Genomic DNA, 18278 nt, shown 5'->3' on the forward strand with positions numbered 1-18278 from the left:
CACCAATCTCCTTCTCCTCCCCCCTCTCCTCCTCCTCCATAATACTTGTGTGCTGACAATATCTACCGGTAACAAATATAGCAGCACTGCTTCGATGTCTTCGTTTAATCCGACCTGGTGGGGATCCCAAACACTCTAGCAGCAGTCAAGAATGGGTCGCACAAGTGTTCCATACATCGTCTCCTTTACAGATGAGCAACACTTTCTCAAAATTCTCCTAGTATAACGAAGTCTACTTTTTACATGAAGTGAAAAATAATGATTAAATTATGCTCTCTGCAAAATTCTACAAGGCGGCTTCCTCTTTAATTCCTTTCCACCAGTCCATATTCACCTACTACTTTTCGTTCTCTTCATTTTCGAACTACTGAAGTCCGGTCCCCCATGACTACTAAATTTTTGGCTCCCTTAATTACATGAATAATCTTTTTTATCTTTTTGTACATTTCCTCAATCTCGTCCTCGTCTGTAGAGCTAGTTGTCACATGAACTTATACTACTGTGGTAGGCGTGGGCTTCGTGTTTATCTTGGTTGCAATAACGCATTCACTATGCTGTTCGTAGTAGCTTACCCGTGCTCCTATTATTTTAATCATTATTAAACCTACCCTTGCATTACCCCTATTTGATTTTGTATCTATAACCTCGTATTCACTTGACCAGAAGTCTTGTTCCTCCTGCCACCAAGCTTTACTATTTACTTCTATATCTAACTTTAACTATATCTAACTTCCCGTTTTAAATTTTCTAACCTATCTTCCCGATTAGGGGATCTGACATTCCAAGTCCCAATCCGTAGAACGCCAGTTTTGTTTCTCCTGCTAACGTCTTCCTGAGTAGTCCCCGCCCGGAGATCCGAGTGGGATACTATTTTAACTTTACCCAAGAGGACGCCATCATCTTTTAACCATACAGTAAAGCTGCAAGCCCTCGGGAAAAATTACGACTGTAGTTTCCCCTTGTTTCAGCCGTTCGCAGTACCAGCATAGCAAGGCCGTTTTGCTTAATGTTACAAGACCAGATCAGTCAATCATCCAGACTGTTGCCCCTGCAACTATTGAAAAAGGTGGTGCTCTTCTTCAGAAACCACATGTTCGTCTGTCCTCTCAACAACTACCCCTACGTTGTGGTTGCACCTTCAGTACGATATCTGTATCGCCGAATCACACAAAGCCTCTCCACCAAAGCCAAGGTCCATTGCTCATGGAGGGTGGGGTGTGATACTGGTGCAGCACGTAATCGCCATGTATCGTGCGAGTTCTTGCGGAGCGCAGGTCTGGCGCATGTAGAGGTTTGTGACTTTACCGAAGAGCGTGGCACACACTGTTGTAATTGGGAACCCCATATCACATTCTTCCTTTTCCATTGTCACCCAAGCAGTAATGATGAGCTAGTTTCTGACGGCAGGACCAGACTCTTGTACGTCGGGTAGTGAGCCATGGGTTAGTAATTCCTACAACGGATGTCTTATGTGGTATTGGGTTGGAGCATAAGATTGTAACATTGTTCCATAAATGTAACAAACACAACAATTACACATAACAGATATTTAAGTTATCAATGATAAATTATTTACAACAGTTTGCCAAAGCTGTGATAACCTCTCGATTGCGCGACTATAGAAATCACGTGGTTTTGAGGTGAAGAACTCGTCGAGACGTGTTCGGAGCGCATTTCCATCCGGAAAAGAAGTTCCCTGAGGGCCGTTCGACAGAGAGTGGAAAAGGTGAAGATCTAAGGGCCAAGAAAAGCTGAATAAGATGGAGGTGAAATAACATCCAAAGCAACTCCTGTACAGTTTTCTTTGTCAGTCTCGCATAATGCGGGCAGGCGTTATCGTCGAGTATCATCACTTGACGCAGTCTTCCTGGTCTTTGTTCTCGGACTGCGTTTGCAAGGCGTCTCATTTGTTGACAATAAATGTCAGCAGTGATAGTTACACCTAGGGGAAGCAATTAGTAGTACACCACAACGTTGCTGTTCCACGAGATGCTTAACATTTTCTTTCGTGGATGCGGGCAGGTCTTTGCACGGGTTGTTGCTGCTTTGTTTGGGCTCAACCATTTCTTTCTTTTCTTTTTGTTAGCGTAAAGACATTTCTCGTCACCAGTAACAATACAGGAGAGAAATGGTGAGTGTTTTTCACGAGCCAATTGATGACGAGCGAGCAGAGATGCACATAGCTGCCGCATGCTGATTTTTGTGATTTTGGCTTAGAGCATGCAATACACATACACCCGATTTTTGAACCTTCCCCACTGCTTGCAAATGTCGCACGATAGTGGAACGGTCACAGTGCATCTCATATGCCAGTTCTCGAGTAAGCTAACGTGGACCGTTGTGGATTAACGCGTTGAAACAATCTCTATCACACACCGAAATTCTTTCTGAGCTTGGAGAGTCACTGATTAAACGATCTTCCTTAAAAAAAAAAAATAAAACGATTCATCAAGTTACCTTCCTTTCAGAAAATTGTTGCACTCAGCCACTGTTATATTGACTTGTAAATTATACGAAGGTTGTCCAGAAAGTAAGTTCCGATCGGTCGTGAAATGGAAACCATAGTGAAAACTAGAAACGTTTTATTTGTAACAGTTAAGTACACCTTCCACCTACTTCTCTACCTAATCGCCACTCCAACTTGGAGTGTTGTCATAGTGTTGTAACAAATTTCCAATATCCTCGTCATAGAATGCAGCCGCCTGTGTTTTCGGCCAGTTATCTGCTCTGGTCTGCAGCTCGTTGTCTGTGGAAAAAAATTTTCTTCATAGCCAGAGGTTCTTGTGAGCAGAGATGAGACTCAGGGGGAGCCAATTACGGACTGTATTGTGGGTAATCAAACACTTTTCATCAGAAACGCTGCAGGAGCGCCTTCATTGCCCCTGCAGTGTGCGGCCGAGATTGGCATGAAGAAGCAACTGGTCGACAGTTGTGTTATGTGGCCAGCATGACACAGGGGAAATCTCTAACCAGGCCCTCATACTCGGCGGAATACGCTATTCCCTACGCATCTTTACGCGATCACTGTTCAGTCAAAACTGAAAAGAGGGAAGCGACACGATCGACAGGCATACTAGAGACACTGCCCAACACATATGTACAAAGCTTTATCGTATTTTCCCAGTGGTTTCCATTTCATGACCGATCGGAACTTACTTTCTGGACAACCTCATTGATTGCAGCCATCAGTCATCCTATTTTAAATTTTATTGTGCATATCTACACTCCTGGAAATGGAGAAAAGAACACATTGACACCGGTGTGTCAGACCCACCATATTTGCTCCGGACACTGCCAGAGGGCTGTACAAGCAATGATCACACGCACGGCACAGCGGACACACCAGGAACCGCGGTGTTGGCCGTTGAATGGCCCTAGCTGCGCAGCATTTGTGCACCGCCGCCGTCAGTGTCAGCCAGTTTGCCGTGGCATACGGAGCTCCATCGCAGTCTTTAACACTGGTAGCATGCCGCGACAGCGTGGACGTGAACCGTATGTGCAGTTGACGGACTTTGAGCGAGGGCGTATAGTGGGCATGCGGGAGGCCGGGTGGACGTACCGCCGGATTGCTCAACACGTGGGGCGTGAGGTCTCCACAGTACATCGATGTTGTCGCCAGTGGTCGGCGGAAGGTGCACGTGCCCGTCGACCTGGGACCGGACCGCAGCGACGCACGGATGCACGCCAAGACCGTAGGATCCTACGCAGTGCCGTAGGGAACCGCACCGCCACTTCCCAGCAAATTAGGGACACTGTTGCTCCTGGGGTATCGGCGAGGACCATTCGCAACCGTCTCCATGAAGCTGGGCTACGGTCCCGCACACCGTTAGGCCGTCTTCCGCTCACGCCCCATCATCGTGCACCCCCGCCTCCAGTGGTGTCGCGACAGGCGTGAATGGAGGGACGAATGGAGACGTGTCGTCTTCAGCGATGAGAGTCGCTTCTGCCTTGGTGCCAATGATGGTCGTATGCGTGTTTGGCGCCGTGCACGTGAGCGCCACAATCAGGACTGCATACGACCGAGGCACACAGGGCCAACACCCGGCATCATGGTGTGGGGAGCGATCTCCTACACTGGCCGTACACCTCTGGTGATCGTCGAGGGGACACTGAATAGTGCACGGTACATCCAAACCGTCGTCGAACCCATCGTTCTACCATTCCTAGACCAGCAAGGGAACTTGCTGTTCCAACAGGACAATGCACGTCCGCATTATCCCGTGCCACCCAACGTGCTCTAGAAGGTGTAAGTCAACTACCCTAGCCAGCAAGATCTCCGGATCTGTCCCCCATTGAGCATGTTTGGGACTGGATGAAGCGTCGTCTCACGCGGTCTGCACGTCCAGCACGAACGCTGGTCCAATTGAGGCGCCAGGTGGAAATGGCATGGCAAGCCGTTCCACAGGACTACATCCAGCATCTCTACGATCGTCTCCATGGGAGAATAGCAGCCTGCATTGCTGCGAAAGGTGGATACACACTGTACTACTGCCGACATTGTGCATGCTCTGTTGCCTGTGTCTATGTGCCTGTGGTTCTGTCAGTGTGATCATGTGATGTATCTGACCCCAGGAATGTGTAAATAAAGTTTCCCCTTCGTGGGACAATGAATTCACGGTGTTCTTATTTCAATTTCCAGGAGTGTATATTTCGGCTAGTAGCTAGCCATTCCGAATGCACTATTATTTTCGCTCAATGTACGTTAAGTTCCTGATGATCGGGCTTACTGTGGGTGAAGGGCAGGTGCGGTAACCCCTGCACCACACACACTGAGCGAAAATAATAGTCCATTGAGAATGGCTAGCTTCTAGCCGAAATCTAGATCTGCACAATAAAATTTAAAATAGGACGACTGATTGCTGCATTCTACAATTTACAAATAAAACAATTTTCTTGCCGTGCTCTGTCCAATGGCATTATCCCCATCCACGATGGCCGGCCTCTGTGACCGAGCCGTTCTAGGCGCATCAGTCCGGAACCGCCCTGCTGCTACGGTCGCAGGTTCGGATACTGCCTCGGGCATGGATGTGTGTGATGTCCTTAGGTTCGTTAGGTTTAAGTAGTTCTAAGTCTAGGGGACTGATGACCTCAGCTGTTAAGTCCCATAGTGCTTAGAGCCATTTGAACCATTTTCGAACCCATCCACGGTGCAAATGTTTGTGGCTGTTGTCATCCCTCTATTGAACTCATGGATAAGATTCCAAGGGGAACACTGCTATCAGCTGCAGCGTGACATTTAGCGGAATTCGAACCAGGGATCTCCTGCTTACTAGGCAGGAACGGTATCCCCTGCACTATCCGGGACATAGCTTTATGGCATCTGCACAGATTATCTCGATGGGCCTCATCGCCGATTCACACTCCCACCGCGCAGCTGGTAGCAGTCAGTCCCTTTAAATTTACTTATATTGTTTCACAGCTGAGGGATCAGCATGGTGTCTGTTCTTTCAAATGAACAGGCTCCATGGATCCACATCAAACAGAAGAATATGTCGGAAATGTTCCGACTTTCCCAGGTAGCACTCGATTTTCTAACATCTACAGCTCCACTCACTATCTCCAAATGACAAAATGACAGCATGTGAACAAAACTAACGACAGTGAACTACAGCTAAAAGTGACAATCGATAAATAAACCAGTAGCAAACTCAGTACTAATTCAAAACGAAAACGCTACAAACTTACGTACCAGTCGTATACTACACTGACGACTATTAAAAAACAAACAGCGTGTGGTATAGAAGAAGACGAAATTTTCCTTATTATGCGGATACTTGATTGCATTTTCAGGCGATTAGAGGGTGCGCAGCGAAACCTACTCACCCAGCGCGGCGAGGATGCCGGCGGCCCAGAAGACCTCTCCGCAGAGCGCCGGCAGGAACAGCAGGCCGCCCATCCGCTCGCCGAACGAGTCCTGCAGCGGGTCCAGCATCGTGATGTAGCCCTGCTGCCGCATCTTGTTCGCGAAGAAGATGCCGCCTGCAGCACACACACGTGACGCTCATCTGTAGTGTATTTTATAGTCGGGGCAACAGTACAATACAGGTCAGCTACACTACGAATGACTTGTGTTTAGTTTTCTTTCACTTTTAGTAAACATACCCTTTATTAATGATTACAAATTTTATTTTTATTTTATTTCCTGGTTGCACTGTTTTATCGCTATGAAGCTGAGGTCCTCTAAGGCATTCTTTAAGTTTTGGAAACAGATGAAAATCGTAGCGAGCCAAATTGGGACTGCATGGAGGATGAACGACGACAGTGAACCCGAGGCGTCCGATTGTTACAGATGTCGCTGCGGTAGTGTGTTGTCTGGTCATGTCACGCTGAAGAAGGGAGTGCTCCATGTGTGGACAAACTCTCCGCGTTCGAAACTCGATTACAGCGGGCTTTTCTCATGCATCGACCGGGGCGCACGAGAAATACAAGTTTCGCAACATGTGATCGCGCACTAGTCGGATTGTCTGCAACATTTCGCCAACGCTCGACTCCGTGCAAGACAATACGTAATTGAAAAGGTACCCCCTAAAGGTCTTAAATTTTTCTGGTGCTGTCGAGAGCTTGCGTACATTTAAACGCGCAGTCCATAATTGTTAAACTCGTCTCAAACACTCGCTCCTCGCCGGAGACGGCTGCTGCTACTCACGTGCAGTGTCACGTACTGTGACGTACGCCCCACGGCCTGTCTTTCTCGTGGGCCTCGCGCACCGATATAGTTACATAACACACCGCCATGTCAAATGCTAGAATTCGGAGTCCTCTAGCCGCAGAGGGCTTTAACTCGGTAGCCATGAAGAATGAAGATAAAAAGCTTTAAGAGTTTTGACATAAGAAATTCAGAGCCATTACTTTATATATATGCCGTGCTAAAAAGTGTTCGTTTAACTATATATATATATATATATATATATATATATATATATATATATATATATATATATATATATATATACTGCCAGAAATCGTGAAACTTGCTATACCGTACACTGAAAATTATATTTTGGGAAAATGTGCGAAGTAACAAATAACCGTTGACAATGACAGATTCAGAGTGAATACATAAGATGGCAGAGCCAACGAAAGAACCTCATTACATAAACATCATCTCAAAAGGTAGTTGCAGGAAGATACAAGTCGGCACAATGAAGTACAAATACACAAATACATAGCAGGAAAAAAAAAACAGAACATCCTTTTAGAGGTTTCCAGTTCACTTAAGATTGATTGTTACAACACTGCATATGGCGTACATGAAATTATCACATTTAGATATCAACACATAGGTGGTTCTGAGATACTAGATATAGACCCTTGCTGAAACACCCGTATTAGTACGTAGTGTAGCCTCAACGGGAGAACAATGCAGGCGCTGACTCTGTCATCCAGTCGATAGAATGGTTGGAATACGCTGTACCACGTCTGCACGAGCTGTTCATGTAGTTCAGTGAGAGTTGTTGGCCGACGAGTCGTATGAGTCACTTCCCGTCCAATCATATCCCACATGTGCCAGCTGAAGACAAGTCTTCGGATCGTCCTGGCCAGGGAAGTCTCTGCACGTATTGCAGAGCACGTTGAGATTCACGGGCATTGTGTTGGCGAACATTATCCTTGTTCCAAGGATGGCAAAAGAACGTGTCTAGCAACTTCCTTTACGTACCAAGCGCTGGCTACCTTCACTTCCAGAAATATCAAAGGTGAGCGACAGTTGTAGCTTACCGCACTTCGGACCATAAGGCCTGGGTTGGGCAGTGTGTCTTCGACCAAGCACTCTACGAGAGAGCGCTCACCAGGCACACTTCGTACCTGCGAATGACCATCATCTGCGTGCACGCAGAATTTGCTTTCATCGCTGAAGACCACAGCGCGCCATTCCATCTTCTAAGTGATCCTCTAACAGCACAAGTCGACCCATGAACGTCGATGCTATGGCGTAAGCAGAAGATGGGCTACAAGTGGGCGTGGCCCCAGTCCTCCTGCTAATAACCGGTTCGCAACACTTCGTGTTGACACGTCTTCTCTCACAGCCTCTCTTATCTGTGCTGCGGTAGCTGAACGATCTACCACAGCAGCCTCGACGCTCCTGGCTTATGTCTGTGCTGCGGGGACGTCCAAAACCTCGTCTACGCATGTGGGAGCGTTCACGTGATCACTGATACCAGCATCGTGGCACAAGTGAAACAGCACGTCCAACTTGTGGGTCAATTCTCCGGAAGTACCATCCCTTTCAGACTCGCTCAGTTGGCTGTAGGGAGCACGTGTTCATCTCCGTGGTACGGTTGTCTGCTTGCTTCACAAGTTTTCCCCACACTTAGTCTTTTGGCTGTGAACATTTCCTAATGAAGGGAACACAGACGATGCTCTGGTAGCTATGCCCGCACACTGTCTGTTGGCAGAAGACGTTAAAACCATTGTCAGTACGTCTACTATCCCCTAGGTGACATTTGCTGTCATCGGATCAAAATGGACATCGTCTTTCAGATGTACTAATTTTTTTTTCTTTTACAGCTGTGTATGTACGACGTGACAATAATTTTATCTTGGAACTCTTCCATTTGGTCCGTGTTGCAAAGAAAACAACGATATCAGAAATTGAGTCCGCCTTGATCGAAAACACCTTGTTAATCGTTTATTTCTTTGTTTTCCCAAACTAGTTTCGGCGACAAATATCATCATCATCAGTGGTTTTTTTTAAATCTAAAACAATAGGGAAATAGCATGGTTATACAAATATTTTTTGAAATATAGTTTTCTGTGGCTAGTTTCTTACAACCTTATTTATTGTATATTACAGCATGTTTCCGTGCTGTAATATACAATACATAAGGCAGTATTAAAGTATCCATAAAAAACTATATTTCAAAAATCCAATAGTAATAATGTAGTAATGTGCCACTGTGTCTGTATAACCATGCTACTTTCCGCATGTTTTAGATTGAAAACAAAAAGGACTGATGATGGTGATATTTGTTGCCGAAACTAGTTTGGGAAAATAAAGAAATGAACGAATGTACGACATGATATGAAACGGAATGTCAAAATAAATTTAACTTATTCTCTCAGTTCCCAACCTAACAAATATCTAGGAAACTACGACGTTGTCCCAAGAAAATGATAAACCAGTCGCTAATGATGATTGAAATGTCATTGTTGCCACTTCTAGGTCTTGGGCTACCCTGGGAATCGCAAGACATTTCGAAAGAAGCATGAAATATGTGTTACAGTGATAACTTTCAAAGGAGCTGCTGCTCGTTTCACTCGCACGATTTTACGCTGCACTCTTAGGTACCACAATCAGGATCACCTAGTAAATCATTACATGAGAAAAAGCAGCCAGATTATAAAAATCACTTATGCTGGTTTCACGCCCAGCAATTTAAGCTTTGGTATTAGATCCCAAACTAAGCACTGAAAGCCGTCTCGTGTAAACGACTTTAATGTCATGTATTCGTACACGAATACACGCACTCCTAAGACTCGAAGACGCCATATACAGTATTTCCGTCTGCGTGAGCAGCTTTAGCTTTGGTTGGAAACTGCAAAGTGTCTCCATCCAATACTTTGAATGCTGAGTCCTTCCAGGCAGTCATACTGCCTCACGTAGTAACCCGAGTTCCGTAGGGCGGCATGGTCTGTCGGTCACACTGACTATTGACTTCTGTCTGAAGCTGCGGACGTCTTCGTCATCAGTCAGCTTGCATAGCTGTTTGTCTTGTGATAATGAGATCGACATATTGAAACTACATATTAAGGAGTATTGGTGAAATGGTGGCTTGACCGCACTGCATGTTACGTGATTTTTCAAGATTATTTTTCGGACCACTTTGCACTGTTGTTTAAGGTCACGGGGCCACCCGAGAATACCTTTTTCTTATATCAATTTCCTTCCACTCATTAAATAATGTTCGAGGATTACTATGAATATGGGGTTATTTTTCGGTCGTTTCTAAATGTGTAGTTCTCTAAGAATATGTGGTCAGAAGGACGTGTATATATTTCTCCCGAGCTTTTGTATCTGTATTTGATGTTTCATTTCTCTCACGAATTCCTTACCTCTTGCATATGTCTTTCAAAACTTCTGACTTTGTATGCACTTGCTACTTTGTACTCACTCAATATTTTTTCATGGAAGTATCACGTTCGAATACGATATTTTTAAACACGAGGTGACGTGACCTTCCTTCAGCAGAAGTCTCCGGCCGGTGTGGCCGAGCGGTTCTAGGCGCGTTAGTCTGTAACCGCGTGACCGCTACGGTCGCAGGTTCGAATCCTGCCTCGGGCATGGGTGTTATTAGGTTAGATAGGTTTAGGTAGTTCTAAGTTCTACGGGACTGATGACCTCAGCAGTTAAGTCCCGTAGTGCTCAGAGCCATTTGAACAATTTTTCAGCAGAAGTCATATTTCTTGGACCGCATTCACCAGCATCATATTTTCTGATTTTATATACTTCTTCAGTTAAAAGTGCGAGTTGCAGTGGATCTTTATGACAAATGCTGAGCACCGAAGATTTCGAGGCTTTCCATTTCCCATCCGTTAAATATTGTAGAATACAGTGTGCAGGAACATCTACGTTGCACGTATCATTACTACAAGGAAAAATATACAAACACTGATAGGTTGCATTGGAACACTTAAAGATTTTCCTTGCAATTTACCTCGATTTCACTTTTAAGAGCCCCTTTATTACTCCTTTAAGCTTTGAAAGTTGGCTCTGTACAGCACATTTTCCTAAAAGTAATTAGATGGCGTTGTTAATTCACAGGTCAAATTTTATACAACCAGCAATATTTTCAGGACGTTGGAAACTGGGGACATAACATGCTATGTATTTACAAATTAAAGTTTTTATTGTCGTAGCCACTTTCACCGCTTCTCAGAAATCTGAAGAATTATGTACACCGTACACCATGTAATAACGTTTGTTTATATATTTTCCATAAGAAGCCCTATATCTGCGACGATTCTGAAGTAGTTCAGCGATTATCCGGAACTACCACTACCCCTGTTTATCGTTGCCAACATTCTTTCTTTCTGGACTACCACTGAAATGTAGGCTATATGGATGTATGATAAGTGTAATTTAGGATTGTATGCCGCGTTTCTTGCTTTGAACAACAGTTGAGAATGGTATCGGTGGAAGTGTGGGCTCTGTAAACACCATTGCTCTAACAGGTTACATCAGTTCTTCCGTTCCAGAATTTTAATTATCCCTTTCATCTGTCGTTGAAAAATAGGGGACTGTGGAACTTATCATTTCCTGGCCGCACATGGCTTTTTGGCTAGTTCGATATAATTTTGTGGATGCCGTGGCCAGATTTTAGTAGCCAGAGGAAGGAGAGTTTATGAAACGGACAGCATTGCTCCTTCCATTAGAGCTGATAGCAAGAGAAGTTTTGTAGAGTTGTTGGTCATTAAAAAGGACAGCACTAATACTTCAAAGGGTAAGTGGCCAGTCTTTCCCTAATCATCCCAAACAGGTGGTGGTTTGGGCAAATTGGGCCGATCGAAAGCTCGAGTAATTGTGCGACGAAGTCCACCGCTTTCCAGCAGCTGGTGGAAATAAACCCGGAGAGTCTTGGCAGGAAGCAGCATTAGGCAAAGCAGTGCTAGTACCGGCAGACAGCCGAATTGCCTGCATTCAGTTCCTGGACGTGATTGGGAGAAAAGCCTGCATGCAAAATAATTTCATGGAGCAGTGTGGAGGTCGTGTAATCGAGGAGTCTGGCAACGACCCGACACGGCGTCCGATGAGAAGTCTCAAGAAGTCTAGAGTAGAGGTAAAAAGTCAGCTGCGATACCTACTGATCAACCAAATCCCACGTGGGCAAATGGAATCCAGCTTGGACACTAGTGGTTTGCACCTCGAAAAGATCGAGATGGGTTGTGGCACTATGTTTTGTCTCCGCTAGCGTCGTGCTGTGGTACTGTCGTGCGGAGATTTCAGTGTGTATCAGGACTCCAGACATGTACAGTAGCTGTAAACGAACAAATTTATAATTAACAACCTAACTTTACTTTTTGGAGGTGGTTACTAAAATTTATGATTGCCTCTCGTTCCTGGCTAAATTTTAAGACTAGTATTTCGAACGTTCTTGTGGCTCAATATCTGGCGGATTCACATTTAAAAGCTGCCGTTCGTGAAGCACCAGGAGAGTAGATCGTCTGTTTGTGCATTATATTACGAGATTCTGTTAGAACCGAGTTACTTATTTACCTTCGTCTCTTTGCTTCTGCAGTTTAATGTTAAATTTCTCACGTGTTTGTGTAATGTAGATTCCCACCATGTTTATTGTGGATAGGGACTATGAATATAGCGTCGGATGAGAGCTGAGTTGGATACCCTCTGCTCACAGCTCCTGAAGGTGCTGCCTTCAGTATCATAGCTTGGGGCATGACTGAAGGATGAGGGGACCGAACGTCGTCGTTACGGATATGGCTGCCTAGGAGGGGGAGAAATCCTGTGTGTGTGTGTGTGTGTGTGTGTGTGTGTGTGTGTGTGTACTGTGAAGAGTCACCCCAGATGTGGAACAGGTGCTTTCGAACGCCACGAAAAGCATAATTGCAGATAACTGCAGGTGGTGGCGAAATCCGGTGAAATGACGAGTGTCTCTTTGGACTGGTAGAGATTTTCTTCGGCTTCCGACGGCTGTCTGAAGTGGTAAAGACCGCTGGTCTTGCTTGAAGATGAAGAGGGGTCTTACACTGTAGAAAGGTCCAGAACACACTGACTGCGGGCCTTCAACACAGTCCAAAGAGGAGGGTCTGAATCAGACGATCAGACCGTTCTGCTACCGTGTAGGCTACTGATTCCCTAAGTTGCGCAATAAGGTAGGGGTGTCAGGACCAGGTTAATATATCAAGTGTCAGTTACACACAGGAGTTGGCTACACGGGAAGCAGGGGCTTCGAGGAGTGGGAAACTTTTGAGATTAGGGAGTCTTTGAAACATACAAATCGGGCCTCAATTTCAAGAGATCAAACAAAGGACAGGGAAAGGCCTAGGAATCATGGTATTATAGCTGCAAAACGTCAGAGCTGTGTCGAGAAAAACCAGAGTTCGAAACCATCACAGAAAGGACCGAAGCAGAAATCGTTACATGTGCTATATAGCTGGGTAAACCTTGATGTAAATTCAACCAAAATTTTTACCAAGGACATAACGCTGCTTGAGAGGATATATTAATTAAATTCAGTTGCTGGTGGGCGTGCTTCTAACTATTAGAAATAGTTTATCTTGTAGCGAAACTGAAGTAGCTCCTGTGATGTAGTGTGGGTAAAGGCTATACTCCACAACTCGTATAAATCCAGTACTTCCTTTTATCAGCCCAGTGACCATAACCATCATGAAGAAGTCAGAGAAAGCAGAGGTAGCACGAAAGGTGTCGTTGTTGATTTTCCCAGATGCAGTTCTAGAGAGGAACGTTCGAGAAATAATATGAAAGTGGTTCTACGAACCCTCTGCCAAGCATTTAAGTGCGAATTGCACAGTAAGGAAGTAGATTTACATTTGGAAAAGAAAGTAATTAAACTGATACAAGAGTCGGAGTGACATAAATACAAAGTTAAAGTTACAGATAAATACAACCACATTATTAAGATAAAACTTGTATTTTATGAAACCTTAAGAAATTGATGTAGAAGCTTAACGTATCGTGTCCTTCAATATAGATCACTTCTTGGCAGACTGAGTTGATGTATCTGTTCTCTGGCGTGGACGACTGGGGGCTTTTGACTTGCCAGAACCCAGCAGCTCTATCCCATTTTACCACGCGCACTCTGTCAGCAATGTCTCCAATAAAAAGCCAGTGCAACATTAGAGCTGCTGTATTGCGAAGAAGAGCTGATGCTGTGCTATATTCTGATATGGAAGACAGCGGCAGAAGCGTTTTGAAAGAACCTCTGCAGCTCTTTGAGAGTAGCGCCTGTTGAGAGCGTGTGCGCTTCAAAGCAGATCACGCTGCAGCTGGGTCCAGCTTTTCACAACGCGACGTACCAGAGTCAGTGCTTACGGCAGCAACGTCTGACTCGACGTACACATGGCCCTCATTACACGCCACATTCAAACGTGGCTCGTTTAAAAATGTTTGTTTCTGTCATCCGCACACCACTAGCCATATCTACGGACCTAGTGGCGGCAACAGCAAAATTATACCATTGTCCTACTATGTGGTGGCCTATAGCTTTTAACTTACAAGGATATCAACATAAATACCCGAAACCCAGGCGATCATTGTACGCAAAACCACCCCTTCCTTCCTCCTCCTTGATTTCTATCTCACCATCTATGGCCGTCCTATCGCCCTCACCCCCACCCTTAAGTACCTTGGCGTCACCCTCGACCGTCGCCTCTCCTGGACCCCCCATCTCCGGACAACCCAAGCCAAGGCACGCTCCCGACTCTCCTCAAGCTCCTTTCCGGCCGTACGTGGGGTCTGGACCCCTCCACCATACTCCACACCTATAAATCCCTCATCCGTCCTATCCTCTGTTACGCTCATCCTGCCTGGTTCTCCGCCCCCCCCCCCCCTTACCTTTTACAAATCCCTTCAGATCCTTGAACGCCCTGCTCTCCGCCTCGCCTATCGCATCTGTCTCCCTTCTCCCACGCGGATCCTGTATGACGTCATTCCGTGCCCCCACCTCTTCCTTTTCCTTGAACGGATAGGGATCCTGTACACTCGATCCTCCTCACCCATTTGTCTCCCCCGTCCTCTCCCACCCACGCCCACTGCCGCACCTGTATTCCCACGTCTCACCCGGTCTCCATCTCTCCACCCTCCTTACCCTCTCCCAAGGTGGCTTCCGCCAGCTCCTTCTCCCTGATGATGCCCTCCTCCCCTCCATCTACCCCTCCAACCAACTTTGATCCCCCTCCCTCTTCTTGTGTTTGCTCCTTTGGGCACCCTCCCTCCCTTCTCTCCCTCTTCCCTCCCTCCTCCATTTCTCCCCACTCCTCCCCCGGGCTCCCCCTCCTATGTCCCTCTACTCCTCCCCCCATCTCCTCAGCCATTGGCATCCTTGTTCTACCCTCTCCCCTACCTCACCCTTCTTCCCCTCTTGGCAGGTCCCCGAACTCGCACACTCTACGTGGACATTCGCGCGCCAAAGATCATCGCCATCAGGGTCTCGCGTGTGCCGTCGTGTTTAGTGTTCAGTGTTCACCGTCGCACTCCATCGTTCACCTGTGCCATCGTCATCTTCAGTGTCTGTGCGTCGTGTCAACAGTTTGAAGTGTGGATTATCGTCGAGTGTGAACGGCTCCGTGTTTGTCTTTATGTGTCTATTGTTTTATCACCCACCGTTATGTCACTTATGTGTATTCTTTCTGTTGTTTATTTATCTATTCTATGGCTGAAGAGAGGCGTAACATGCTGCTGACAGGCTGCCTGTTTCTACGGGTTTGAAAATAACAATAAAGAAAAAAACATAAATACATTGAAAATATTACTCTTATATATATAAATAGAACTGTAGTCTAACATTGCGAGGGATAAAATAAAATTTAAAAAAACTGGGATCTGCAATAACCCAACCCCAGTAGGCGAGTTGTCAGTCTGGGCCTTAGAGCACTTTCTTTTTACCGATAACTGCGGAAGTGAAACAAAATATCTTTATTTGTACAATCACAAATACGACAGAAATGTCATCCTTACGGCGGAGTCAACATCAGACATTACACTCGAACGAGGCGAGCAAAAATCTTTATTAACAAGGCGTCAAGAAAAATAATAAGAATAATACTGAATTAAGCTAAGAGGTGTGTGGCAAGAGACAAAAAAGGGAAGAAGATGCGGGGGTATGATAAGACTTGCAGGCAACTGCCCGCCAGATGGAGGGGGGGAGGCAGAGGCAGCATGCGAGGGATGGCCACTGTGTCCCCGGTACCACTACCGGGAAGAAGAGTCCGAAAGTAGGGTGGAATCTAGAGAGGAGGGGACTGTAGGGTTTGGGGAATGACCAGCGTGTACCTGGTGTAGTGCATAAAAGAAGGAGGCACATATCCATGCGTCCGCTCCACTGTGGTTTACGATATAGAAACTAGCGCGGAGAGTCTCGGGTGTCATGGGGGAGGGGGAGGGGAGGGGTCTTGAGTGTCGTCCGCGTGTGGCACCATCCAGCTGAGCGGGCGTGACGTAAGGATCGCGTGTAGGTAACTGACGAAGAAGGCGCGGTAGCGCGGCCGGTGCTCGACTTCACTGTGGGCGGTTTGTAAGTACTGCCACATGTCGAGGCGTGATTTGTCGCCATCATTATACATGTAGGTGATCTTCCACCCCTTGACCCATACAATCTGGGTGGCGGGGAAATAAATATCCTCAGGATGGATAAAAGCGGATGGGTCAATCGAATCCGGCGGAACGAGGAGTTAACAGGCAACGAACTGTCGCCCAAGTTTCCAGGCGTCACTGGTGGCAGCACAAGTCAGTTGGTCGACATCGTCATCCATGAGGTGGCAAATTGAGCAAAGCTGAGAGTCTGTTAGTCTTATGATGTGAAGACGTTGATTTGTGGCGAATTTTCCACATGCGACATGGTACCATGTTACCCGGACGTCAAAGGGAAGGAAAAGCTGGTGGATGTGACACCAAAGCTTGGGCCACCGCATCGATGGATGTCTGAGTTCGATGTTGTTGCTGGATATGTGACGAAGCAGCGGGGTGTAAAAATCTTTAGGTCGAGGAGAACGCGTGTTCGGTAAGTGTGCGTAGGCATAACTGAAGTCGACGATGAGATCAGAAATGTGCGTCAGATGGTGCTTGATGGGTCCGACTGGTACTGGTGGCGTTATGGTCGAGGGCAGAAGAATTTCCAACAAGCTGCACGTAACGGAGGTGTCCCCGTGCCACTGCTTGCGCATGGTGGACATGTACAAGGACGCCTCTGGTAGTCGCACATTGACAAGGCCGAGACCAACTGCTTGCGGACGGAGGGTGAGCGTTTCGTAATGTATCTTAAAGAGCATACCGGCCGTAAGAATGTACCCGAAAGCATCCTGGAGGTTGCGTCCAATAGGTGATGGCAGCAGGACGACCTGTGCGATGTGGACCATACTAGACGCCACATGTTGATTGAAGTATTGGACACGTTGTAAAGAATCGAGTCGGCGGAGGAGATTTTGTCGCAACGCCGTGCGGATATTATAGAGTGCACGCCGAAAATTGATGGTAGTAGAGCGGCTCACGGTGGAGGTGAAAATGATACCAAGGTATCGTAGTTTCTGTACACACGGGAGAGGTGCTAAGTCGTCGTGTGAGAGGCCGAGTCCAATGGACATCGTCATGGATTTAGACACATTCATGTTACTGCCAACTGCAGTTCCGTACGTTGATATCAAATCAATCACCGTTTGTGTTTCATTTCGTGAGCGGATTAAGATGAGGAGGTCGTCCGCATACGCACGACACCGAAAACTGTGCTGTCGCAAAGTGAGACCTGAAAGGTGGCTCGTCAGACTCCCGATGAGTGATCCAAGTTTATGAAGTAGGGTAGTGTCGAAAGTGGGCAACCTTGTCTTATCGAACGCCGGATGGTCACTGGTCACGCCACACTGCCATTGAACTGAATCAGCGATTCGGCGTTGTCGTACAGGCGCCGGATGACATCGACAAAGGCGGGTGGAAAACCCATTCGGCTTATTACTGAGAACAGGAAACGACCCCGCATCTTGTCGGATGCGCTGCCAAAATCAATGGCAACCACCGCGGCGCGGAGTCTGCACTCACGACATTCGCCTGTGGCCGTTTGTATATTAACTGAGCCACCCAGAGTTATCTGTTCCGGGGATAGTATGCTTGGCAAGATCTTGCGGCATCGCGTCGCCAGGAGTCATGCAAATATTTTATAGCCTGCGTTAAGCAGAGTCAGGGGACCGTAATGTGCTGTCGTCACTCCCAGTGTCGGTTTGTGGATGGGTATATAATTCCTGTGAGAAAGGACGGCGGTACGGCGTTCCCCATCGTCATCTGTTCATGAAACATCGTCGTCCACCGTGACGCCATTGGTGCGACGAAAGCGAGATAAAATTCAATCGGCAGTCCATTGACACCAGGTGAATTATTCAGAGCACCTTTGTTGACTGCATCGTGGACTTCGTCGTGCGTAACTGGCTCCATCAGCTCGTCCGCTTCGTCGCTGTCGAGGGTGAGAGTTTCGTATGGTAACACAAACTCCTCAGCGTGGTTGTTGGTAGTCTCCTCCTGGTACATTGTGCGCTTATGCTCTACAAAGGCATTGACGATTTCGGTCTGGCAAGTGACTTGCTGGGCGCGACAGGTGGAGATC

The 18278-nt window shown here is 46.6% G+C and overlaps 1 protein-coding gene across 1 annotated transcript in view; it reads right to left on the reverse strand.

The window, feature by feature from the left end:
- Positions 1 to 18278, reverse strand: part of LOC126356631 (high-affinity choline transporter 1) — a 340577-nt gene that overhangs the window by 110192 nt on the left and 212107 nt on the right. Inside the window, exon 5 of the mRNA XM_050007387.1 lies at positions 5824 to 5979. Coding sequence (XP_049863344.1) covers positions 5824 to 5979 — 156 coding nt within the window. The remainder of the gene's footprint in view (positions 1 to 5823; positions 5980 to 18278) is intronic.

The sequence above is a fragment of the Schistocerca gregaria genome, chromosome 1, assembly GCF_023897955.1.
Source record: "Schistocerca gregaria isolate iqSchGreg1 chromosome 1, iqSchGreg1.2, whole genome shotgun sequence".
Lineage (NCBI taxonomy): Eukaryota > Metazoa > Arthropoda > Insecta > Orthoptera > Acrididae > Schistocerca > Schistocerca gregaria.